At 38.1% G+C, this 27,678-nt stretch overlaps 1 protein-coding gene across 3 annotated transcripts in view; it reads left to right on the top strand.

The window, feature by feature from the left end:
* Positions 1-13,390, top strand: part of CCDC15 (coiled-coil domain containing 15) — a 43,184-nt gene extending 29,794 nt beyond the window's left edge. For 2 of the 3 annotated variants that reach the window (XM_012729350.1, XM_012729349.1), the window contains exons 13-15: positions 10,845-11,018; positions 11,316-11,464; positions 12,516-13,390. In XM_012729350.1, the coding sequence (XP_012584804.1) occupies positions 10,845-11,018; positions 11,316-11,464; positions 12,516-12,637 (445 nt within the window). In that variant the 3' untranslated portion in view covers positions 12,638-13,390. Of the gene's footprint in view, positions 1-10,844; positions 11,023-11,315; positions 11,465-12,515 lie in introns of all 3 variants that reach the window. The other variant, XM_012729351.1, reaches the window with a different exon arrangement.
* Positions 13,391-27,678: the final 14,288 nt, after the last annotated feature.

The following is a 27,678-nucleotide window of genomic DNA, read 5'->3' as shown; positions in this document are numbered from 1 at the left end:
TCTTTTATGATAACAAAGTGGGGTGTTTTGGAGTCTGGTTGCCCAGATTGTCATGAAGTTACCTAGTGTAACCTGTGGACAGGACTCTATTTTAATATTTCAAAAATCTTTTCTACTCTTAATATTCGTTAGGAATGTAATTAGATATTCTTTCTGGATGATAATTTAAGAATCTAAAGATGTTGGCTCTCAACAAATTCATTCTTTTATCTAGACCAGATTTATCTTCATTCAGCCATAATTATAATCTGATCTGCATAAAAAATTCTTTTAATTCTTTACTGCCCATTGAAGCATTTCACAGACTTATTAGGCAAAAGACAGAATGAAATTTTAGTTCAGTTCATTTAACTGAAACCGAGTTATCCTTCTTGTGGGTATTTTATCCAACCTAAATCTTCTTATGACATGCCCCCCACATGGTATAGTCAGTGGGGTATTCTTCCTTAGCTATACTGCTGACCTTCTTTGAAAGCTTTTCTGCTTAAGGCTTTTATTTTATTGCTGTTTTCTCATGCATAATCTTCTCTTCGGATTGATATTCTTAACTCCAGAAAAGCTGTGGAGGTCTCTGTCTTACAGATGGTGTCAGAAAATTTAATTTTGTTGATAGTTTGCAAATAATTAAAAACCATCTTGCTTTTTCTTGTAGAAGAAACTAAATCACTGTGCCTTCTCTTCATATAGATTATATGAATTAATTTAAAGATAAACCTCTTTGGCAGCATTCTGAAATATACATCAGCTTTATAAACAGGAATTGATAATAACGCTTAGGTGATAACATCACCTAGTTGTTGTAAGAATCAAATGATATGTTTCCATTCTGTCATGTAGCAGTCATTCATTGAGCAATTAGGAATCTGTAGACATGATACTAGACTTGGGAGGGAGTGAAAAATGTAAAAACATCCCATTCTTCATGGATCTTACTAGAGAGATTTCACTAATGGGGAGGTAGATGAATGAATAATACATAATTATAATGCCACATACTAAGTTTTACAAGACAGTATAGCGCATGGGCAGAACATGGGGAAATATGCATTCAAGTCTCAACTCTTTATCTACCAGTTCTGTGACTTTAGGAAAATTAACCTCTGTAAGCCTCCCTTTCTTCTGTATAAAATGGGGATAATAATGCAGTATAGCTCATAAAGTTGCAGTGAGGATAAATGAGGTAAGATGTAAATATGCTGAGTACAGAATAAACATTAGTTACCAAATACTTATGGGAAAAATAAAGCCAGGTTTTACTAAAGAATATTCTAGTGAATGGAAAATGGGGTATTATCCAGATTATTTCTAGAAGCCAGTGTAACCTTGATGCTCAATTGACAAGGTCATTATAAGACAATCAACATTGCAAACTAATTTCTCTCAGAATATAAATATAAGGTTCTCAAGTAACATATTAATAAAATAAAATATTTCTTTTAATATTATTGGAAGAAAGAAAGGACAAAAATATATGAAAACACAAAAGCTGTTTTGAACTTAGTGGTGAGGGTGTGATGAAGCTGGATAGGTAAGACTTCCTGGACTGAGCTTGAAGGGTTAGATGTGGTAGCATATGAGATCAAATGGGAATTGGATTAAGAAAAAAGAGCAGATAGGAACTCTAGGCAAAAGGAAGAACAGCTCATGAGAGAAAATATCACTTCTGAGTAGATATGATTGGAGCAAAGGGATGCAAGAGGTAAGCCTTAAGAAGTAGGAAAGTTAAGATCATAAAAAACTTTTAATGTCATGAGGAAAACAGATTTATCTTGAAAACAGGTGCTATTTGGAAGCAATGTGAGGAAATGATAAAATGGCTAAAACTGTGTTAGGCAATTGTTGAAGTAATGCTTTAGAAGAGAAGCAGTGAAATCAATTTTTAAAAAGAGATTATAGTGAATTAAGCTCTTACTATGTGTTGATACCTCATCATTGAATCTCAAGTATGTGTTTCTGCAGGGTAGAAGTAGCTACTAGTGTGCCAGGTGGTGTTGAATGTGGCATTAGCTCATTTACTTACTTCAGTAACCTTGGGAGGTAATTTTTACTTATTCTTTCATTTTACAGGTGAGAAAATGAGCTCAAGAGTTAAATAATTTGCCTAAGTTTAAAGATCACACTTAGCAAGTGGCAGAACTGGTATTCAGCCCCAGATTTACTTGACTCTGGCATCTAACCTCTTTGAAATCTCTAAAATGTCCTCATTTACACCAGAAGCAGAGAAGCTTTAATCAGGAGGCAGTTTCAAGCAAAGCATGACATAGAATTGGTGAGATTTTGTCAGAGGAGAACTTAAGGATAAGTCTCAAGTTTATGGCATAGGCCAGTAGTTAAATGGGGTACTATAAAACAGATTTGCCAAGAAGGAAGTAGAAGTGGAGAAGGAAAATTAATTTTGGGGTTTTTATATTGTAATTGAGATGAAAAATGGGAATCCAGATAGAGTCCACTAGGAAATAATAGTAGGGCCCTCCCTGGTGGTGCAGCAGGTTGGAGTGCCGCACTTCGAAGCCTAGCCCAAGCCATGGCACTGCAGTGCAAGCTCTCTCCCAACCCTGGAAGTGACCCACATGGCACAGCAGACCTCTCCAGTGTTGTCCACTGCTCCCCTCAGCAGTGTACTTTGTCAGTCTGTCTGTTCTGCTCCCTACTCTGTTTCTGCTCCCCACTCTGTTTCTGGTGAATCCTCTTGCTGCCCCTACACCTGTGACCTGTACCCTATTTCTGTATGTATAAATAAATAAAATCTTGAGGGAAAAAAGAGGAAATAATAGTTACTTTTAGGAATGATTTCAGAAATTGCTAAGGAATACTGTGAGAATTAGGAATTGGGGACACAGAAAAAGGTTGAATAGAAACACAAGATCAGCAGGCAAAGATTTAGACTATCCTAGATTAGACCATAAATCCTCTTCTGCCAAAGAAGCTTTCATCTACTTCCTTAAGAAGGTTTTTCTTACAGTGGACCTTTTTTAGTCCTGAAATAAATCTGTTTCTTATCTTAGAAGTAGAAGTACTTTTATTTGAAAGTATTGATTTTGGCAAATTTCTGTGATTTCTTAAGAAGAAAGAATTTGTAGAGCCAAACAGGGTAGCCCTCATTTTGGTTCTTGGTTTCTATTTTAGTTTAACTTTGTGTGACCTTGTTAATGGTGTGATGAGTGAGTTACTAGAGTTTTTAAGTTGTTGGGATTGTAATTTTTAATTTCATTTTTAATGTACTGTGCCTGTGATAACTTTATTGTCAGAATTCTCTTCAATATATAAATTGTTATTGTCTGTGTTTGTTTATTTGTACAAACACCCATTAGAGCAAGTTTGTAAACCAACTGGTAGTACGTTATAATTCTTTCTTCTCTTTTCCTGAAAGTCTGACACTATTTCAGAATACCAGTTGGTATCAGCAGAAAACAACTATAATTGTATTCACATCAGGGTTCTGGAGAAAAAATATATTGGCTTGCTGATTTCTGACCTACTTTAGTTTCTGTTATGTGTCAACTGGAAGTTATATTTTCATGAGAGGGTTTAGAAGATATCAGAGAAGAAAATAAACATGTACTGAATGATGGGTTATATCAGCCTTTATAGTTAGATTTGTTGGTTGCCTTTATTATCTTTTTTTAAGTTATCCTTTTAAAAGGTTCTTAACCTGAATCTGACCAAAGCTGTGAATTCTTATCCCTGAAAACTACTTTTGAGACACAGAGATGTCAGATTGGCCGGTTGTTAAAGACATTTGAACTGCAGGGGCATGCTCTATGCCAGGGCTGTAGCTTTGTGAGTTACAGGGGGTGGTGGGTAGTGACTGAAGCAGAGGACATACAAAAGGTATAATGGTAAGAAGTAGAGAATCCCTAGATATATTGTATTTTTATTTATGTGCTATGAATCTTTGAAAGGCCAAAAACTATTTTAATATCTAAGTTTTTTCGCCCGTTGAATCAGTTTTTGCTATCTTGAGTACAGTATTCTTTCATTGAGAATATATGTGATAAATGGATAAAATGTCCTAGGCCATTATTGACCGTATAGAGCTGTTTGGTAGTGTGATCGATGGGTCTTAAGTCACATTGGCGTAGATCAGGAGATTGGGAAATTGAGACACAAATTAACTGTAAGGTGAGTAATGACTAGGAGTAAAGGGGAGTGGCTGATTCATTCCATTATTTTTAATAATTATCCTATTACCAAGACTTAAGGTGTCAACATTTTAAAAACAATGCTGATGTGTTTCCTTAGCTTTTAGTTTACTGGTACTAGATAATAATTGGTATGGAGAATTATATTATTAACTAAGCTTACCTGTTTTCATTCGCTTGATTCCATTTAATTTTCAGTATTGAAAAATCTCAATTTGATTCATTATCTACAGAAAAACCTTTTCAATTTTCTTTTTTCACAAGGCAAGGAATTATTGAATTAAGTAAATAAGAAAATTCTCAAAAGATTTAATTTTGATAAAGATCTCTGGATAAGATTTCTGTACGTAAACCCCTAGCTAAGAGTAACTGTGATCTTAGGCTGATCTTTTAAATTCTGTTCTCTTTTCATGCTCTTGTTTATTTCACACATTCATTGTGAGATGTAATAGCATGGTAACATATACTTTAAATCGTGATATGTAGTGTACCTGTTGTAACTTTTTTTCGTATTACCCTTCTCACATACCTGTTAGACCTAGCCTTGTATGCCTTTAAACTTCACTGGGATAAAAATATATTTCTCTGCCCAAACTATAGCACTGAGGTTTCTCACCTTTACCTTATAACTTTATATTGCGTTGAGTTTGAATCATACCATAAAAGCCGTTTATGTTGTATATTCTTAGAGAATACTCAGTTTAACTTATAGTCATAGATCAGGAAAGAGCACCGAGTGTAGAAGAATAGTTGTAAGAAAATCCTTGTTTAAAGTAGCCTTGTCACTGTGCTAGAAGTGGCCCGTGATGAGCTATCAGATTCTACATGGCCTCTGTTATGCTTATAATTCCATCCCGTGACCCTTGTACTTTCCCAGTGCTTGATCTTAACAGTCTTTGCAGGATGCTTCCTTGTTTTAAACGTATACCTGTGTTAAACTAAAAGGAAAGCTATAATTCCCTGGAGTCAATAGCCTGCCACAAATGAATAGAAGCCCAGAGTTTTCAGCAGTCAGACTGTATTGAAGAGGTGTGAGTATGAGTTGGCCTCATACCACTTATTCAGAAAACAATCGCTCATTTGTTTCAAAGTAATTTTTAGCAACTGATGTTATCAGCATATATTTATAAGCTCTAGACTTGAATCAGTTTTCTTAACAAAGCTTCTTAGGTCTTCTGATGATTTTCTCAATAAGCTGCTTGTTTCCTCTACTTTTAGATGTTATTTTAAAAAATGAGTATATTTAATGTTCAGTAAACTGCACATATTTAAAGTACAAACTGGATGTTTTGACATATATGTATGAAACCATTGCTGTAGTCAAACTAGTGAACTTCCTATCCCTCCAAATTTCCTCATACCCAAAGTAGCCCTTCTCTCCTACCCCTGGCTGTCCCTTCCATCCCTAGCTTCTATTCATCTGCTTTATGTCACTGTAGATTACATTTTCTGGAATTATGCAACATGTACTCTGTGCTCTTATCCTTTAACTCAGTGTAATTATTAAGTTCATCATTTTTTATTATTGAATACTATTAGAGTTATGGATATACAGTCATGTGTTGCTTAACAACACTTTAGCCAAAGGCTTGGGCAGTGATGGACCACGTACAATGGTGGTCCCAATAAAAATAGGCTACTGCCATGTAGCCTCTGTGTTACATGTTCCATTTATTTATGTTACATTCCCACACAAACAAAATCGCTTAACCATGTAGTCTCAAAATATGTCCCTGTTGGATCAAAAACGGTGGGGGAAGAGAAGTGCACTGGACTATGGTGGTGATGGCACAGGGTGATTTGGTGATGAGAAACCCATAGGGATTACAACTGAGACGGAAAAAGGCACAAAAATGATGTAAAAATAAACCATTATATTATTTAAAAAAAATGTATCCCCTTGTACCCCCATGTTTATTGCTGCTTTATTTACAATTGGAAAAACATGGAAGCAGCCAAAATGCCCAAGAGTAGATGACTGGATTAGAAAGATGTGGTACATATATACAATGGAATATTACTCAACAACCAAAAAAGAGAAACACATGTCTTTTGCAGCAACTTGGATGGAGCTGGAAAAGATCATGCTTAGTGAGATAAGCCAGAAAGAGAAAGAAAAATACCGGATGGTCTCACTCATAGCAGGAGTATAATGGACCAGGCGAGAAAATAACAAAAATAATGAACAACCATAGACCAGAGACATTCTGTGGGGGTGGAGTGGGGAATGGGATCAAAAACGGGGGGGGAAGGGAGGAAAATGCATGGGACTATGGTGGTGGCACAGGGGTGATTTGGTGATGGGAAACCCGTGGGGATTACAATTGAGATGAAAAAAAAATATGCAAAATGATGTAAAAATAAACTTTTTAATAAAAAAAACATATTTAAAAAAAATGTATCCCTGTTGTTAAGCTGTGCATGACTATACAACAGTCTTTATATCCATTCACATGATGATAGGCATTTGGATTGTTTCCAGTTTTCAGCTATTATCAAAAAAGCTATTGTGAGCATTTGCATACAAATTTTTAAATGGAATTATATTTTACAGTAGAATATTGGTAATAAAAGGGAATGAAATACTGATACAGGCTACATCATGAGTAGCCTTTTAAAATCAGTAGATTTTAAAAACATACTAAATGAAAGGAAAGTCCTGAAGGGCCATATATTGTATGATCCCATATCTATGAAATGTCTAGAACAGGCAAATGTGTGACTATAGATAGAAAGGTTGTCCTAGACAACCTTTTCTAGTCTAGTGGTTGTCTAGGACTGTGGAAGAGGTAGTGGAGAGTGAATGTTAATAAGTATGTGTTTCTTTTGGAGGTAATTAAATGTTTTCATATTGCATTGTGATGATGGGAATTTTATGGTATATAAATTGTATATGAAGATATTTTTAAAAATGAGTTGTCCACATGTGTGTGGATTTATTTCTGGACTTTTTCTTCTGTCCTATTCATTTCTCTTTGTGTTAATACCATAAATATCCTGGTTAATGTAGTTTTACAATAATGCTTACAATCAGATCGTGTTAGCTATCCAATTTTTACCCCCAGAATTGTCTTAGTTATTGTATGTCAGATAAAATTAATTTGTCAGTTTCTGCAAGACAGCCTTGGACTTTGATTGGGGTTGTGTTGACTCTATAGGTAATTTGGAGGAGAATGGACCAATGCTACCAAGTCCCAACCATGAACAAATTATAATCTCTCCATTTAAGTTGTCTTTACTTTTTATCAATTACAGTTTTCAGTGTAGAAGTCTTTCAAATCTCTAATCCCCTATCTGTGAGTATTTCATGTATTTGATGCTATTGTGAATGGCACTTTTTAAAGTTTCAATTTTCTGATGTTTATGTAGCTAGTATATGGAAAACAGTTAATTTTTGGACATGAATCTTATACCCTGTAACTTTATTAAGTATTACTTACTTAATTCTGTTGGATATTTTTACATAGTGATCATGACATCTTTAAACAAAGACAGTTTTATTTCTTTAAATCTTTAAATTTTCTCTCCTTCTTGTCTGATTACACTGTCTGGAGCCAGTATAAATGACATGTATCCATCACTATGGTATGGTATAGAATAGTTTCAGTGCACTAAAAAAACTTCATGCTCTGCCTAGTCACCCCGCTCCCCCCCAGTTCCTGACAACCCCCATCTTTTCACTGTCACCATTGTTTTGCTGTTCCCAGAATGTCATATAGTAGGAACTACATCTTATATAGTCTTTTCATATTGACTTCTTTCACTTAGTAACATGCATTTAAGTTTCTTCCGTGTCTTTTCATAACTTTTAATTTATTTCTTTTTAGCACTGAGTAGTAATTCCACTATCTGGATATACCATAGCCACTTCGCCTACTAAAGCACATCTTGGTTGCTCCCAAGATATGGCAGTTATGAATAAATATACTCCTTGGATTGGGTTTATGTGGACATAATTTTCAACTTTGATTAAGTACCAAGTAGTGTGATTTCTGGATCATGTAGTCAGAGTGTGTTCAGTAAAGCAGATGGACCACTTTGTATTTTTACCAGCAGTGAATGAGAGTTCTTGTTCCACATCCTTGTCAGTATTTGTTACTATCAGCAGTCTAGATTTTGCTCTTTCTAGGAGTGCAGAAGCATCTAGTTTTTGTATTAATTTCCATTTCCCCAATGACATCTGATCTTTACATATACTTATTTGCTATTTGTGTGTCTTCTTTGCTGAGGTATCTGTCTAGATCTTTGGCCGATTTAAAAATCAGGTTTATTTTCTTATTGTTGCTTAAGAATTTTTTGTATATTTCAGATGCCATTTCTTTATCAGTCATACCTTCTGCAAATATTTTCTCCTAGTTTATGACCTACTTGATGTGTGTGGGCAGTCTGGGGCTGTCAGTCTTGTCAGGCAGGCAGTGTGCTTTGGTTGGGTTTGTCTCAACTCTGGAGCTAATATGTCCTCGGTGGGTGGTGCTGTGGTCCAGCCTAACTTGTGGCTGCCTGGAGATGCTGCTGGCAGTGCATGGGTTTGTTTGGGCTGCCTACCATGCTGGTGTTCACGGGTCAGCAGCAGCGCAGTCTCAAGAGGGGGTAGCTGTGTGGGACCTGGTGGTAGGAGCCTTGTGGGTAAGTCTGGCAGAAAGACGAGCCTTGCAGTTGTAGATGATATTGCTTTACTGGAGCGTCACTGCAGGCCTTGCAGACATAACTGGACTTGCTGGCACAGTGGACTTTGCAGCAGAGCAGGCCTGTGGACACCCTGGCCAGCAGCTGCTGCCAAACTGCTGTCAGTGCTGAAATGTGGGGGGCAGCAGGCTGCTACCCCCATAGCAGTAGGTGCATGGGCTTGGAGTTTCTGGTGTGCCTCTGCTGCAGTGCATGGGGTTTGTGGTGGCTGTGGGTCCCACCTGTCTAATGTAGGTTGCAGGTAGGGGGTGGGGAGCATGGGAGCAGAGTGTCACAGGCCTTGGGCTGTCAGAGGAGCATGGCTAGTAACCATGTCTACTCCCTAGTCTTCTGTGTTTCGGGAGATCTTGTTTAGCTGCAGAGAAGTGGCTTGATTGGGGCCAGATTTGTGTTCCCACCGTAAATTGCTTAAACCACCGCTTAAAGTTTTGCACCTTTATGATATCTTCCTATCTATGCTTCTTTGTAATAAGATTTCTTCCTTGGCAAGAGTGTCTCTAGTTCTTCCCTTGTGGGTATTGCCTTTTTATCCTTTGTTCTGGAAGCTCTGTTCAGTTGGGATTCAGATCTGTTTCTGTGTAGATTAGTCCACATTTAGGTGTAGATTTGTAGTCATCATGGGAGATTGAGTGTAAATGCTCTGTTCTGTGATTTGGGTCCAGCCTCTCTTTAGTCTTATATCTTAGCTGTTTAAATATATATAGTTGTAATTACTTGTTTTCTGTAATAACTTAACAAATTGATAGTTAATAGAACTATCAATTTTATTAACTACCAATAGTTAATAGTTCTATTAACTATCAATTCTAGGTTCATTTTCACCTAGATATTCTCTTCATTATGAATTGTATTTTTCTGCCTTAACTTTATGTGCCTGATACTCTTTGATTTGGTGTTCAACACTGTAAATTTCATCTTGTTGGTTGCTGAATATCTTTGTATCCCTATATATTTTCCTGAGCTTTGTTTTTGGATTTTGTTAAGGTACTTTGGGGCTTACTTTTATAGCTTGTTAAGTATATCTGGAGCAGAGCTCTTTCTGGAATTACTGTTCCTTACTACCAAAATAAAACCTTCCTGAAAATTACCGATGCTCTGTGAATTATGAGTTGTTGCAGTCTGGCTAGAGGGAACAGATACTTTTCTCACCTCTGTGTGAGCACAGGGCACTGTTCACTCTTACCCTTTACCTGGTTCTGTCCTTAACCTTTCCTGGTCATTTCCTGACATACACGCACAGTACTCTGTTGCATAGTAGGAGGATCTAAGTATCTGTAGATCTGTAGATCTAAGGGGCTCTCAACGCACTCTCCTCTGCTGTTCTGATCTATGAACTCTGGCTGCTCTTATGTCTGGGACTTACAGCTCCATTCACCTAAACAGAGGCCTAAGTGAGATGACCATAAAAGGCAAACTCTGATACGTATTTTATGTTTATCATGTGTAGATAATTATCATTTATGTTTTCCCAGCATGCCTCAGAATTATTTGGTAAAGGGGTTATAATCTATAACATGTCTTTAGCATGTCGTAAGTACTCATTAAGTGCTAAACTACTACTACCACTTACTCAGGGTGTCCACACACCCGCTGCCTTTCCTCTTGTAATGTTCAGTGTCTTGAAAACCATTATTTTTGTATTTTGTATATTTGGTTGATTTTTTTTATTTAGTTATCTGGTTGTTTAAGGTGAGAAGGCAAATCTGGTCTCTGTTACGCTGTTTCATTCAAAATCGTTAAGTCCTGTCTATTGTTTTCTCTAACTAGAGAAAGCTCTTGTATGAGAATCCATACAGAAAAACTCTTATTAATATCCATTGGTGGTTTCCATTTGAAAATCTATGTATGTGTATAAACTGTGGGATAAGAATCAATCAGCAGAAGTTTTTGAGGCTATGCTAAGGGATATTAAACAGATTTCCTTATTCCTGGGAATTTCTTCAGTTAGTTGATCTAGAACAAATTCTAAATAATAATTTTATGAAATTTCTGACCATTTTTTAATTTTATTCTCAGAATTAAGAAAAAGAAAGAGCAGCAACGTTATGCTGAAGAGCAGAGGATACTAAGGATGAACTCTCATAAAGAGCCACCATCAGGGGAGAAGATGAGTGAAGTATTAGCCCAGCTACAACTTGAGGAAATGAAAGAAGCCAGAGAGAAACAGCAGGAAGAAAAGGAAAACCTACGGTATTTGAAAAGTTCTGCCTGCGATTATGCAAGACTAGATAGGATGTCAGTGTTCTCATTTTCCTTAAAAGAGAGTTGGCTGTGTCTTCATACCTTTCCTTACTTGGGAGTGCAGAATTTCACCAAATGTTTTGATTGCCTGATGCCTCTGAGGAATAGGACTATATTTTCCCCAGTACAGCAAAGAGTCAGCACACAGAGATATGAAATAGTTTTAACAGTTAAAGCTGGTAGTAAAATAAGGGCTTATGCACATTCTTTGCTGATCAGGATTAATACTATTTTTTTATTTTTTAGGTATGTAGAAGCTTTAAGGGCCCAGATACAGGAGAAAATGCAACTGTATAATATTACTTTACCTCCACTGTGCTGCTGTGGTCCTGAGTTTTTGGACACTCATCCTGACACCTGTGCCAACAATTGTATTTTCTATAAAAACTACAGAGGTAAGTTTCATAGAGGATAATAAATTTGGGGACAGTAAAAAAAGTGATAGCAGTAGTTTAACATTTATTGAGTGCCTAAAATATATATGTCAGACTATATAACCCCTTTATCAAACAACTCTGAGCATGATGGAAGAACATAATGATAATTACATATGCATAATAAATAAATATATCAGAGCTGCCTTTATGGTCATTCAGTTAGACCTCTGTTCAGTTGAATTCCCTGTTATCCTAATACTTTACTTAGGCCCCTTAAGGTCCCCATTAGAATGCTAGTTTGCCAGGGGACAGTGAGGAAAATGAGTTCCAGCGTTAAACCCTATCTCTATCAGGAGTCCCAACTAGAGAGAACGGAAGTCTCTTCTAGCAACAGTTTTTATGTCCTTACAAATATTGATTTATGTAGTGTAGAGATAACATAACCTTCATTTACACACCGAAAATGCTACCAGTATTTGTATCCCTAGTGCCCCTTTTGTGGAATACGAGTTTCTTCAAAGTACTGTGAGTTACTTATTTTAAAAACAAATTTGGCCATGCTAGTCTCCTATTCTAAAACCTCTATTCGCCCCATGGCGGTACCATAGGCATGGCATAATTGGCATGTTTCTCTCTGTGGGTGATGCTCGGCTTTAGCAAACTTCCTATTCCCAGTATATTTCACCTTTGTTAAAATATGTTTTACACTTTACACACTAATCGCTCTGCCTAGAATATCTACTTTCCTTCCTTTACCCTTTAAGATCATCGGAAATGTTACAACTCTGGAAATCTTTTTCACCTTTTCCTTTACCTTCATTCTGAACTCCATTCTTTTATAACACTTGTATATGCACCTAGCCTCAAAGTATTACACTGCAATTTAATCATTTTCGTGCCCATTCTTTCCATTGTCTTTTTTGTTCTCACAGAGTACCTAGCAGGTAGTAAAGTACTCAATAAATATTTATCCAATGGATTTATCCAAAGTAGAAAAGAAGTACTAATAGGAAAGAGGGTAGGAGAGTTGTTTAGAATCTGACTTCACTGTACAAATCTTTATTTGCAGCGTATACTCGGGCTCTACAGTCAGTCATCAATTCCTGTGATATTCCTGAGGGGAACTCAGCTCTTCGAGTAGCCATTCATAATTCTGCTTCAGCATGCAGACAGACTTTGAAAAATCTGTAATAAGAATCTGAAATCAACTGTTAGTATTTCACCTTTCCTTAAAATCAACCCTGAGAGACTATTTAAGAAAAGCTGTTGAAGTGTTTAAATGTAATCTGAAAAGGACTGTCCCAAACAACAACCCTATCAGCAATGAGACGGTAGCCACTGTTTCAGCCGCACCTTGGGACCAGCACAGAAAGCTGATTTACAAGCTTACCTCTTTTTTGTGGTAAATGATATGGAACCTGTTGTTTTAAAGTTAGCAATTCAGGAAGTTCTCTCTTATTTTAACTCTGCTCTGATAAAAAGAAAAGATCATGAGAAATCTTTTAGATTATCTCATCATCTTTATAAAGCTGTGTCTTTGAGTCTTAACAAAATTGAAAATGTCTGGGTAATGCTGAAAAGAAAATGGTGAAGCAAAATGAGTTTTAAGCATTGGTGTCTTGTCTATTGCTATTAGCTTTTCTAGTTGTTTGTAACAGTGAGAGAGAATCTGAATTTGATGCCTATTTTTTCTCCTGTTTTTAAAATTTTAATTAACTTTTAAAATTTATTGCCCTTTCCATGGTCAGTGACATTGGACATACAACTTTTTGATTTTCTAAATTTTTTATGCAAAAAAGGGTAGATTTTATCTTCTGTTTACAGTAATTGTGACGTTTCAAAGGTAAATCTGAACTCTAAAGACCTGCCTTATTTCTCTGTCTTTTAAAAACCTGGTGAATGGTATATCTAAAGAGCAGATGAAATAAAATTTACTGTAATTATTATGAACTTGCTATTTCTTTATAGTATTTCCTGAAACAAAATATGAAGCGTTTTAATATTATGAATTAAAGACAGGTAATGAAAGTTTATTTTCCTGCTTCCTCTAATATTCAATGTTGAAGAAACACTTAAATTGTCTCAAGAAATGCCTAAATATCTAGCCAGTTCATTGAAAATAAGAGTCAAAGTTATTTGGTTATTTAACCAGTTTAATTATCCTGTGCATTCAAAATCCTATATTCAGTCTTTGAGAGTTGTTTTTTTATAACAGCTTTATTGAGATACAACTCATTCCATACAATTAACCCATTTGAAATGTATAATTTAGTGATTTTTAGTATATTCTAGAAATATGCAGCCAGCACCACCATCAAATTTTGGAACACCTGGTCACTATAAAGAGAAGTACCCCTCACTCAACAGTCCTATCTATATATTCAGAAGAATTGAAAGAAGGGCCTCAAACATATCTGTAGACGATGTTCATTGTAGCATTACTGACAGTATCCAAGAGACAGAAGCAACACCAGTGGCCCTCAGATGAACAGATAAACAAAATATGGTATCTATACATAATGGAATATTATTCAGCCTTAAAAAGAAAGATTACCTGTCACACTCTGTAAGTTGGATGAAATCTGATAAAGACATTGTTCAGTTACATAAGCCAGCCACAGAAAGGCAAATAATGTATGATTCCGTTCATGTGAAGAGCCTAGAGTATTGTCTTTATCTTTCTAATTTACTTCCTAGTAGTGTCTTTTCACTCATTTCAGTCTTTCATTTCTCCCAACAATATTTTGTAGTTTTTTAAGCATAAAATTTAGACTTCTTTTGTTAAATTTATTCCAAAATATTTTGGTTTTTTGGGGTGTTAAAATTTTTTTTCAGGGTTTCCCTCAAAAGTATATCGAAATACAATTAGTATTTATATATTGATCATGTGTCACGTATCCTGCTACCTTGCTGAACTCGTTTTTTACTTCTAATAGTTTTTTAGGGGTTCCCTTAGAGTTTTTTTCTATATAAGCTCTTGTGATTTGCCTAACTGTTCTGGGTAGAACATCCAGTACAGTGTTGAATGGGAATGATGAAGTAGACATGTCTGTCTTGTTCCTGATGTTGGGAGGGCGGGGCAAAGCATTTAGTCTTTCACCATTAAGTATGGTGTCAACTTGGTTTTTCTTGGATGCCCTTTATCAGTTATGTAAATTCCCTTCTATTACTATTACTAATTTGATTAGTTTTGTGATGAAAGGATTCTAGACTTTGTCAGGTTTTTTGTTTTTTGTTTTTTGTTTTTTGTTTTTACTATATCTATTAAGATTACTATGTGGGTTTTGTGGTTTTTTTTTTTTTTTTGGCCTTTTATCTAGTAATAACATGTATTAGATGTATTGATTTTCAAGTGTAAAACCAACCTTTATTCCTAGGATAAGTTGTATTTGTTTTTATTCATTTCTCTGGTCTCATACCTTAAGTTTTTTTTTTGATCTATTTTTTTAATTTGGTTTTCTGAAATAGGTACATTGACCTGTCTGACATCAAGATATCCGTAGGATGATGAGAGGACTAGATAGACTTTTGCATAGGATTAGGGAACTTTCAAGTCTTCATCCCTTGCGTTCTGTCCATGAATATAAATCTCACCTGAAAATGAGTATGTTTTTGCCTTGTAATTGGTCATATGTAGGTAGTATCTAATAATTTACTTGGGGTGGAGGGGGAGGAGAATGCTGGTAGAGCTGGTAGCTACAAGGAAGAAACCTGAGTCTCATGACCTTTTATGACGGTAGTGTTTAAATTGAGTTCAGTCCTGTTTGAGCTGAATGAATGTGCTTTGGAAAGAAGCCAGGAATCCAAGTGTTTGCCTGAATTTACCAGGGTATAAAATAAAAGTTGGGAAAATTCTGTAAATTTGCTAAATTAGGGCCCTCCCTGGTGGCACAACGGGTTAAAGCACAGCACAAAGAAGCTTAAGCCACTTCCGCATGAGTTCGATTCCTGACCCGGAGGAGACCACATGGCGCGGCAGACCTCTCCTGACCCGCCCGCTGCTCCCCTCAGCAGTGTACTTTGTCGATCTGCCTGTTTTGTACCCCGCTCTGTCTCTGGTGAATCCTCTCACCCTCCGCATCTCTGGCCTGTACCCCAGTTCTGTCCGAATAAATAAATCTTTAAAAAAAAAAAATTTGCTAAATTAGCAGGAACTGTAAGGAAGAAGAACTGAGCCTGAGTGAGATAAACTTTGATATCTGGATAGAGATAGGAGGATAAGATAAGACGTGGGCCCACTAGTTAGAGGGCAGACATTTCAAGAAAAAGACAGTTGAATAAGAATGAACACTTTTCCAGATAACTCTCATTTCTTGACTCTCCTCAACCTTCCTGTAGGTTTTTTCCTCTCACTCTCTCTTGGTGGTGATGCTTCCTGTATCACTGAAAACGTCAGTCAGAAGGGAATTTGCCAAACCATCATCTCTCTAACGGTACATGTTAATTCCTGTTCATGTGGACAGTTCTTCTCCTTTTAGGCCTATTCTGACTTGTGACTGAGTCTTATTCCTTCATAACTAATCAAGCACATTGCCTTGGCATTTCTTCCCCTTTTCTCCTGCATCATAGTTTCCCCCTAACTACCAGACTACTCCAATCAGTATATAAACCTGCTGTAATTTCTCCCATCTGAAAAACAATTTTATAAAGAAAAAAAGATAAATCTATCAGCCTTGTATCCTCCTCCCACACTCAGGGACACCCTGTCCCCTTTTCCTGCTCTGCCTTTCTTCACAATAGTCACAGCTGTATAATGGACTCTTTATTTTACTTAAGGTTTATTTTTTTCCTTTCTCTATTAGATGTACAGCCGCCAACAGCCTTCTCTGCTTTCCTTTATAACAAACTTGAGTTGCTCCCCTTCTTTCTCTCTTGAAAGCATTCTGGTAAGTCTGCCTTTACCTCTTCAATGAAACCTATCTTTTCAAAGTCACTGGATGATTTTCCACATTGCTAAACCCAGTGGTCATGCTCAAACTTCATCTTATTTGACCTATCAACAGAATTAAACATAATTGATCACTGCATGTATTTGAAGTGATTTGTCACAGACTTTATAACAACAAAATTGTTTTTTTTTTCCCAACTTCAGTGAACTTTGTCTCATGTTTTTCTTGGCTGCATTTCCCTATCTCTAATCTTCTAATATTAGAGTATCCTAGGACTTAGTTCATGGAATTCTTTACTCTCTACAATGGCTCTTTTGGTGATTTTTTTTAAAATGTCTCATGGTTTTAAATATTACCTACATACAGATAGCTCCTAACTGAATCTTTTTGGTCCAGGCCTTTCACTGAAACTCCAAACTCACATAACTCTGTTTTACTTACTTGACATTTTCACATCATTGGTTTCCCTCAAATTTGTTCCTCCTAGTCTTCTTATATCAGTTAATAGGAATTCCATGTTGCATTATTGAGAGCAGGAACCTGGGCAAAAGCATTGATTTTCCTCATTTTCTCTCATTAATCCTTTATTTCATCGTCAGCAAATCATGTCAGTTCAACTTTGAACTCTGTCTTCAGTTCATATTCTATTGCGAGACATATCATCTCATACAGTACTGTGTGCACTTCCTAAGTAATTATGTACTTTCTTAATGCAGCAGCCAAGCTTAACACATTCAAAAGCCAACATTCTGATCTCCACCCTACACATACCCGCCTATACACACACACACCACAAATCAAGCGAAAAATTCTGTTCTTTCCACAGTCTTCTTAGCTCAGTAAGTATCAGCTCTTGTCTTTCAAGTACTTGTGGTTGAAACCCATGTAATCAGCCTTCAGTCTTCTCTTTTTTATACAACCCACATTCAGTCCCTGTTGTGTTTATCCTGAAAATATATTCAAAATACAATTTTTCAATTTACCTGCCCAACTGCAACCCTGACATAAGTCATGTCGTCATGTCTGAATTGGTTTTCTTGTCTCTATACTTAAGCCCAATAGCCTACTCTTCAGCACAGCAGGGAGAATAGCTTTTCCCTAAAAGTGTAAGGTCATAAGTGCTCTTGTTCAAAATCTCCTTCAGCTATTCATTTTGCAAAAGCTGGACTCCTTACAGTCATACTATGAACCCTGTAATTTCTGGTCCTAATTCCGAGGCCTTATGTCCTGCTACTTTCTGCCTTGCTCAGCCTCATTAACACTGAGCATTCCAGGGACACCTGCGTCAGGATTTTTTCATGTGCTGTTTGCTCTGCTTGGCAATATATCATCTCCTTAGGTAATGTCTGGCTCACCTCTTTACTTCCTTTTAGATTTTTTTTGAAATTTATTTATGCAGAGAACTGTTAGCCAGAGGCGTGAGGGGTGAGAGGATTCACCAGAGACAAAGTGGGGAGCAGAAAAGGCAGATAGGCTGAGGGGAGCAGGACTGTTGTACCAGCAACCTGGCTCAGGCTCGAACTCTTGCAGCAGTGACTGTGGATAGCTTCGTAGTACTGACACTTAACCCCTTGAGCCAGCAGGGAGGCCCACTTCCTTTAAGTCTTTACCCAAATATCTCTTATGAAGGTGACTTCTCTGACCATCCTTTTTAAAAAATGTATATTTCAGGCCCTCCCTGGTGGTACAATGAGTTGGTGTGCAGGGCTACAAAGCTAGCTGCAGCTGCTTCAGCACAAATTCAATCCCAGTCAGGAAGCTGACGCACATGGCAGACCTCTCCTGGCCCGCCCTCTGCTCCCCTCAGCAGTGTACTTCATCACTCTGCCTATTCTGCTGCCTGCTGTCTCTGGTGAGTCCTCTCACCGCCCCTGCACCTCTGGCCTGTATTCTAGTTCTGAATGCATAAGTAAATAAATCTTTTAAAAAGCAAAATGCATATTTCCTACCCACTCAGCTACACCCTGTCCCCTTTCCCTGCTCTGCTTTTCTTCATATAGTATGATGTACTATAGACTTAATGTTTATTTTTTCCCTCTATCTACTGGATGTACAGGAAGGATAGGGATTTTGTGTGCTTTTGTTCAAATTCTATCCCTAGTTCTTAAGACTATGGTTGGCATACAGTAGGCTCCCAGTAAATGTTGGTTAAATTAATGAACGGACTTGCTTTTTAAAATTCCAAATATTTTTACATGGTCAGTATATTTTTACTAATGTTTTTGATTTTTACTCAAAAAGGTACTTAGAGCTCATGTTACTTTGTTTTGCATTCCCTTATTCCAACTGTGATTTGAGACAAGTAATAATTTCAGTTCTCTGGGTACAGTTTTCACCTCTGTCAAGTAAGAAGGTTATAGTAAGTGACCATCCATCTTTCCTGGGACTCTCACATTTTATGAATTTATTAATCATATTTTAAACTTTTAACGTCACTCGCAACTTTTTACTTGCATTTCATGCTGACCTGTGGACTAGAGGTGGGTTTCATTGTGGACAGTGAGATAGGGTGGAACAGTTGATTCTCCTGTACTTTGGCTCCAACTGATCTTGACAGAACAGATACAGTTTCCATAGGTCACAGTGGAAGAGGGCATAACAGGAGGTGTAAGCAAGTATGGGCATAAAAAGGATGTCCAGCAAGAACAGCATAACCCCAGGAAAGCTCAGCTTGCTGTTTCCCAGAGGGAACTTGATCAGCATACAGAATCTGGCCAAGAGACAGAACATACATTGATCGAGGCATGTACAGGATTGTGGTAGTAGCTGAAATACATACGGCTAGTTCCCTGTAGTTACAGCAGTCAAATGCCTGGTACAGTGCCTATCTTCCTAGACAGAACAGCTTTCTCTAATTGCTTTGATTTTTCAAAATTGTTCTAGCATATTACTTAATTGTCCAGATCTCACCCTTACCTAATCCATCCATTTATAATGGACAAGAATGTCAATAATGACCCACTTTTAATTGATTGACCACCCACTGGGTGCTTTCATCTCTTCTAACCATTTACATTATGATAAAGAAGGCTTTTGTGTATTGACTTGGATTCCAGTTTTAGAAGTAAAATATTTCCTTTAGTTTCCATCCAAGTGTAGTGAGCATAATTAGCTTCATAGCCCATCTCTGACATTTTTCCGTGCTTCTCAGGATTTGTGAGCTTAGAAGTGTGATAGTCGAGGGTAAATGTTTTCCGGGTCTGCTTGGCCCATTCTGCTTGGCAAAAGATTTTAAATAAATCAACTTCGATTTTTCAAGCTTTCTTAAGGTGGAATGAATGCCTCCATCTTGCCCACCATGTAGGGAGCACTGGTAGAGGGGAATGCCAAGAGGAAGCCAACTGATTCCTTTTGATTTAGACCATGTGGTGTTGTCCACTGTGATTCATTATCCTGTCCAGGCTCCCTGATGAGGTCATCCTCGGTAGACATCATTACTCAGTTCTTGCCTTTGGTGCCCCTTATGCCCAGATGTTTCCAGAAACCATGAGTGGATAGAACTATTAGACACGGTCATCTTCTGAACCCACTAGCCCAGCCTTACCTCACTAAATTGGGAGCAACAGTCCTTGTAACCAGAGGTGATGCAGAGGAGACCTCAGTGCCTTTTCTGACGTAGTTTCATTTTTGAAAAACAGTAAGTTGAAACTGACTATACTCAATCCCTAAAGCCTTTTTTATCTGGATTCTGTTTAGTCCTAGTGCCCTGGGCAATCAATTGTATGGAATCAGTTTACTCAGCCAGAATGGTACTCATTCTGTACCACCCTTGGAGGAAATGAGGAAACAATCTCTAATTTCATATTCTGTGTTCTCTGGTGTAGTTGATGACTTTTTGTAAAAAGAAAAAACATGAAGGAAACAAATTATGCCATGAGAGTGAAAGTCCATTCTATAGGAAAATGGACCCAATTTCTTCAAGTTATTTGGCTTGAATTTAAAAAATGAGGTTAAGATGTGCAGAGGTAACAGCCACAAGTATACTGTAAGGACACCGATGTGGAAAAGGTGGCTTTGAAGCAATCAGGGAAATCTGAGTAGAGACTAATTTACTCATTTGATTAGATCTGATGATGATATTATAGGTACATCAGAAAATAGCTATACTGATAGCTGCTGAATTATATAGGGAAATAATAGAAGTGTATTTTAGTTTTGCTTTAAAATAATTCTACAAAATGAGACAAGAAAAAAGTGGCTGTGGAAAAAGTTGGATAACAGTGAAATCTCGGGGACAGGTATGACAGAGTGTCATTATACTTTTTGTTCTGCTTTTGTGCAATTTAAATGTTCTTAACAGCGATTGATTTAAAAATATTTGGGTCTTGTTATGGTTATGACTGTCCCTACCTCCCCACCCCCCTTGTCCCAAATAATAGGAGGCTTGGGTAGGAAAGTACAATCTCTTAGCTGTGGGAATTGTGACATGGTTGTTACTGTTAGTTGGTACCTGGTTGCAGGCTGTAAGATTGTGTGGCCTTTAAGGAAGACTGAGTAAATGAAAGTTAGGTTTGTTCTTTTAGGCCAGGTCTCTAGCATGGCTCATACTCATTCATCTGGCCTGCACCTAGTCACCTGGTTTTATAAAGTTTATCTGGTGGGTTACTGGGCGCATAAAACTTGAAATCAAGGATGAAAAAGCCTAAAATAATAAAAAGGAAAAAATAATTAAAGGAGTTTTGAAATCTTCAGGTGAGATGAGAGTGAGAACATTTCATGGTTCAGTTGGGAACCAAGTTACAGATGGGAAAAGTCACCTATTCTCTAAATAGAATCTTCTAGAGACTGAAAAATTGGACTTTGTTGTCAAAGTTCTTTCTGTCTTCAAAAGCCTATTGCCCTGGGAGAGTTTGCTGTGAGAAGGTTCTTGGTCACAGTTCAAATCCTGATTCCATCACATACATAACAGCTGTGCAACCTTAAGTTCATTATTTATACTTTGCCTAGTATCATAAGCTGTAAAATGGGAATAATAGTAGCACTTCACAGAGTTATGAAAATTCGATGAAATAGTAGATTTGCTGTGGTTAGCATAATGCCAGGTACATGTTGCAGGCAGTAAGTGGCAACTTATAACAGAATCCTGACGTTTCAGAGATTTTAGCTGCGAGTGGGCTAGATAGGCATATTACTATGAACATTCAAGTTGGCCTTTGCATTAATGCCTAAGAAAAAGTTTTCTCTGCATTATGATGACATTTTCTCTTCCCTAGATTATGATGACATTTACATTTGATTTGCATTTGGTTATTTGATTTTATTCATGGCTCCATCCTACTCCGAACTTAAAGGAGGCATTGTGAAGGTGGAGAATCAAGGGAAGAGAGTTTACCTCTTTGCCAAGTGAATGGGTGTGTCTTTAAAGTAGAAATTTGCACACATTTTTATTGCTCAACCACAAGGTGAGATCCTACCTACATTTAAATCCTTCCTGGACTTTTAGTGGTGATTTATTGATTTTTAATGATGCATACCTGAAACTTATATAATGTTATAATGCAATGTATTGTCAGTAAAAAAATAAAATTAAATAAATAAATCCTTCCTTGTTTAAAACTGTAGGTACTTTCATCCAACAGAGTCTCTACCTAGCTTATCACATTGCCAAGACTGAGTTACGGCTCAGCCAGGAGAGCGCCATGCCCTACCTTGTTTTCCCAGGTGAGCACTGTGTTTTCTTTAAGGAGTTAAAAGGAGTTGCCAACCAGCTAACCAACATATCTTTTTCTATCACTCATTAGGACTTTATATCCCACACATAAGGCTTGACTGACTATAGCTCTGGCTTTTAGCATTTACCTTACAAGTAACTTGATCAGAGATGGGGCAGAGGTGGGGTGAGAGTTGGGGGGTGGGGGAGAGCCAGAAACAGAACTGAGACCAGGAGAGGGACTTCACAGATACAGGTGACCAGCAGGACTGAGACTGAAGTTGACAATGGGAGATGAAGGGCAAGAGAATTTGAAGTAGAGCAGTATTGGAGCTTGAGTGAACACCATAGGAGTCATCATTTGTCTAGACATGAGTCTTCAAAAACTAGAGCTATTTTTGTAGTGCAGCAGATTAATATTTAGTGGCTTCCATTGTAGTGTCTGTAGTAATAGTGGTAGACTTACTTATAATGGCTCAGGCTAGAAAATCCATACATCAAGGAATGTCACTTTGGACAAGTATATAAAAATATTGGGAGACTTAATGATTGCTCTGCTAAATATGTGTTTTTCTATTCCATTTTCTGAGCCCTTTACATTACCCTTCCATTTAACCACTGGGGGAAAAAAATGGGAATGTATAGATAAAGAGCTGTTAATAAAGCTTAGCTTAACCCCAAGTAAGGTACAATTAGATCTGTGCACCTTCGTCCTTGGCCTGCTGAGGAGGGACGGAGTAGGGAATTGTTCAGCTGGGCTATAGTTCTGCTATATGTCATTCTGCTATATGACCCAGTGCTTTGAATTGTTGAGCTAGTTATCCCAGTTATTATCATGCCTCATGCTCCGTGCTTGCCAGGAGTCTGTCCTCCACTGATGGTAAGCCTTGCCAGGATAAGATATAGGGAGACTGGTTTCAAATTGGATATTGTTTGCACACGAATCTCACGGTGTTGAGTCTGGCCTCTCCTTGTGACCCCAGAGTGCTGGGTGGTGGCTAGTAACATTTGGATCAGTTGATTTGAAAGTCCCTTACGATAAGTAGGTCTTTTGATTGCCTGAAATGTCCTTTCAATTTTCAGTCTTAAAATTCTAGTCACCCTGAAGGCAAAGTACTACTACCACCTGCTCTATGAAAACAAGCTCTTAGAGTCAGAGGCAACTCCTCCTCCTGCCTAACCACAGGGTTCTACTTGTAACTCTGTGTAACACATATATGTTCTTCTATACATGATCATTATGCATAAAAGATTATTAATAGTCAGAGAAAGGTAAAATAATGACCTTATAAAGTTATTCAGTTGGATATAAAAAATTAACTCTTTAGCAGATGCTCTGATTTTAAGAAAAAGTAAGGGAAAAAATACTCGTGGATAAGGAAAGCTGAGTTGGTAGCTCAAACAGAGACAAAGCTAATCTTTTCTATAGCTACTTATAATCTGCAGAATTGCAGACCAGATCAACTATAGTTGTATAGTCTTTCATGTATTTTACAAGAGATACCAACCATGTACTCTGCTCTGGGGATCTGAGGCCAGTATTAAAGAATTATGTAGAGAAATTCTAGAGTGAAGGTTTAGCTGTGTAATAGGAGATATAGGAGAGTTTTTCCAGATGTGTGGGCTGCCTTCACTGTCATAGACATCTGAGGGGAGCAGGAACATCTAGAATCTTTGTTGTGTGGCACTCACTGTTTGCAAATTCAGGCTTTTAATCTTACTGGTAAAACTCTTGTCTTAAAGATGTACCAGTTCTTGCCTGTGGAAAACATGGTAGCTTTTTGAAGTCTCACCACATCTGATTTCTAAACCAAATTTCTAGCTTTCTTTGTCCAACCTGTTCTCCCTGTTTCATTTCTCTTGCTTCACACTGTTGTGATAAAAATGTGTTCCCAGTTGGGATCATGAGGAAACACTTGTGCGAGAAGGGAAGCATTCCCGCTGTCATCCCACCGCTGAGAGGGAATCGGGTTCCTCACACAGGGTGGCCCTTGGGGGACAGCTGATATCTCACCTTTTTACAACCCTTACTATGATTCAGGTACAACTTTATAAACTCAAAACTGTTGAGGAATGGGGAGGGGTATTATCTCCTAGTTTTCCAGTGGTCCAGATGAAGGTGTTAGGTTAAGAAGAGAATTGGTACAACTTGGGACCTAAGGAACAGTACTGAAATCTGTATGAATGCGGGTGAATGAGTTGTTAACTTGAGTTAATAAGGACCTGACCAGCTGACCTTGCTGGTCCAGATTCTCACAGGGAGAGGTTTATATTTAAGAGGTAAATTCTTACCATCCCCTCTCTAAAATTAGTAAACCATAAATGAATAGAAGGACTTGAAAGCTGACAAGAAGGTTTCACTTTTTATGAAACTTACAATAAAATAACTATACATTCTCAGGAAGTGGCAAAAATCGTTCAGCTAGGTCCTGGATACTCTTCACCCAGTTACCCACAATGGTGAGTGTTTTACAGAATCCACTATTAAAATCAGAAAGCTGGCACTGGTCCCATGGGGGTGTTTGGTTCTTTGTGTCCAATCGCTATAGGTGTTGATGGTAGAAATACCATCATCATGAACTATCCACCACCACAGAGATCCCCATGTTTTCCCTAGATCGACACCTCAGTACTCTCTCCCCATGCCACCATCCCTAGCCACTTATCTATCACTGAATGTCAAGGAATGCTAAAAAAGTGGAACCACAAAGTGTGTGACCGTTAGAGATTGTTTTTTACATTCCACATAATGCCATTGGGATTGTACTGGGATCCATCCATTACAATCCCTTGTTCATCTTTATTACTAAGTAAAACTCAATAGCATGGATGAGCTACAATGTGTGCACTCTTCAGCTATTGAGAGACATTTTGGTGGTTTTTTAATTTTATTTATTTTTTGCTAGTACAGAAAGGCTGCTATGGACTTTGTATGGTGGTTTTCACATAGAAGTTTTCATTTATCTGGGATATATGCCCAACCATGCAACTAGTAGGGTCAAAGGGGAAGCATGTATTTGGCTTTTTAAGAAAGCAGCTGGATCACGGTTTTGAATCCATTCTGCCAGGTGGAGTATGGAAACCCCAGTTTCCCACTTGGCCTCCGTTGACTCTCCTGAAGGAAGTGGAGATGAGTACCTCATTACTCCATGAATGATGGGTGATCCTGCTCCTTCCTGACACCATCCTGCATGGGTGGGGGTGTCCCCTCACTGCTCCCCATGTGACCTTGCTGACACGATGGCCTTGGGGTGCTCGCCACCAATGGCAGGGTTATAAGACCTGGAGTTCTCTGACGTCACCCTAATACTGAGACAGGGTACTTCACGCTGGGTGCAAGTGAAAATGAAGGTTCCTTACTTGTCTTTGCTGATAGTATCTTTGCTGCAGTGTTCTCTGTGTTGTTCAGTTAGGCAGTTCTTGCTAAGTTACTCTTTTCTTGATCCCCAAGCCAGCAATTTCTTTCCTTTTTTTTTTTCTTGCGGTCTGTGCCATTGGTGTTTCTGGATTGCAGGCTTCTCTGGCACCCAGTATAGGTAGATGAAGCAAAAGGTAATCCCAGACACCTATAACTGTTTTTCCTCCCTAGCTAAACTGCCTTTTCTTCTCCACCTTTTTAGTTTTCTTATGCTGCCCAGGGTTATTAGATCACCAAAAAACTTAACAAGAAATATAGGGAGAAGTGCTTCTATTCTATTTTTATTTAGAAGTGGAAGTCTGAAAAAAGGACTTTAAAATGGACTTTTTTTTCCTCTAAAAACATATATCTGAGCATGTCTTGACACTCCTTTATAATATTCTTGTTATATAGTTTAGTTATAGAAACAACCTAAGTGCCCAAAGACAAAGGAGTGGATTAGGAAAATGGGGGCATATATACACACAATGGAATTCTTTCTGTATGTGACAGTCTGGGTAGAACCCTTTCTATGCCAAATGAAATAAGTTAGTAGGAAAAGACAAATACCAGAATACAAGAAACAAAACAAAGCTCAGAAGACAAGGTGAATCCAGCAACAAGCCCTTGAAAACTGATGATGGAGTTGAGGCTATAAAAGGGAGAGGAGGGAAACACAGTGGGGGGAGGGACACAAAGGGGTGCCTTGGTGGTCGTGTGGTGTGAGGACATGCACCTGAGAGGTGTGATCCCAAGGGCTGAAACAATACAGTGTTAATCAACTGATGTTAAGGGGTGGGGGTGGAATCCTTGTTAAAATACCTCATTGTCCAAAGGGTAAAATGCTAGCTCTGGGCCCTCCCTGGTGGCGCAGCAGGTTAAAGCACAGCACTAAGAAGCTAAAGACACTTCAGCATGAGTTTGATTCCCCAGCCCAGGAGGTGACCCACATGGCGCGGCAGACTTCTCCTGACCACCCACTTTGTCTCAGCAGTGTACTTCTTCATTCGGCCTGTTCTGCTCCCCACTCTGTCTCTGGTGAGTCCTCTCACCGCCCCTGCACCTCTGGCCTGTACCCCAGTTCTGTACATATAAATAAGTAAATCTTTTTAAAAATTAAAAAAAAAGCTAGCTCTTTGAGGCGTTTCACTGTTTCATTATGAGTAAAGCAGCCCTAGCTTCTGTAGCCCCTCTCCATTCACATTTCTCTCCAACTGCTCAGAATTGCCCCTGTGCCATTTCTTAAATAAGCCATGTTTTGTCTCACCTCATTTTGCATTTGTTTCTACTTCCTCTTCTCTATGTGGCATGCACTCTGTATACCTTAAACCTACTGCCCACCATGGAGCCTTTGATGCCTGTCCTAGGGCCACCATAGCAGGATGAACACACCTCATCCCCTACTGCTTGCTTGAGTCTTTTCTACCAGCGCCTTTGAGGCAGGATCCTGTTTAACTGCTCTGTCCCATTCCTCTGCAAAGGCTTTGTGATTAGGCGAGCTGCCAGTCTTACTCATCCACGCATCCTCAGTACAAAGCATTGTGCGGGGCACAGAGGTGGCACTCAACAGATATCCGTTAACTAAGTGACTTTCAGATACGAGAACAACTCAGAATGGTCAATAGTATCTCGTGTGACTAGGTTACTAGTTCAGCATTTTTATCATTCCGTTAAATTTCTTTTGGTTTTCCTCCCAACAAAGTGGCTTTGGGAGACTTGAATAATTTAACCACTTCCCCAATCTGTTTCCCCTTTACTGAAGGCTGCCAGTTTTTAGGCTGTCCTTATAGGTATCAGTCATTAGCACTGGTTGACTACCTAGGAGCAGGGCTGCCCTTGTTTGGCGGAGAGTGGCTTCCTAAGCCCTGGCCTCAGACTGTCATGAACCCCAGTACCATCTGGGGTAGACTGAAACTCCTACCTTTGACCTGTTACATCAAGGTTGGCACTACCTCTGCCAAACCCTTCCACAATGTGGCCTTTGATTAAGATTCATGGTCACCATGCTTGTCTGTCTTTTGGCTGGGTAAGGTGGAAGAAATTTAATAGCATCTCTTAGTGAGCTTTTCATCTGTCATATTTGAGATGATAATAGCTTTTCCTATTTTATAACACTTCACTCAAACCATAATCCATCTTTGCTTAATAACTCAAGTAATTTACCACATGTTCATCACAATGTTTACAATAACTCATTGAATGAAAGTGTAGACATACACACACATACACTTTGTATTAAGGATTTTGCAGGTGAAGTCTATTCTATTATTCCATTCGACATTTTTTTTTAAAGATT

Source organism: Condylura cristata, unplaced genomic scaffold, assembly GCF_000260355.1.
Source record: "Condylura cristata isolate star-nosed mole 26May11 unplaced genomic scaffold, ConCri1.0 scaffold00025, whole genome shotgun sequence".
In the NCBI taxonomy this organism is placed as follows: Eukaryota; Metazoa; Chordata; class Mammalia; order Eulipotyphla; family Talpidae; genus Condylura; species Condylura cristata.
Note: the sequence above shows the minus strand (reverse complement) of the source record. Positions and strands in the feature narration are given on the sequence as shown.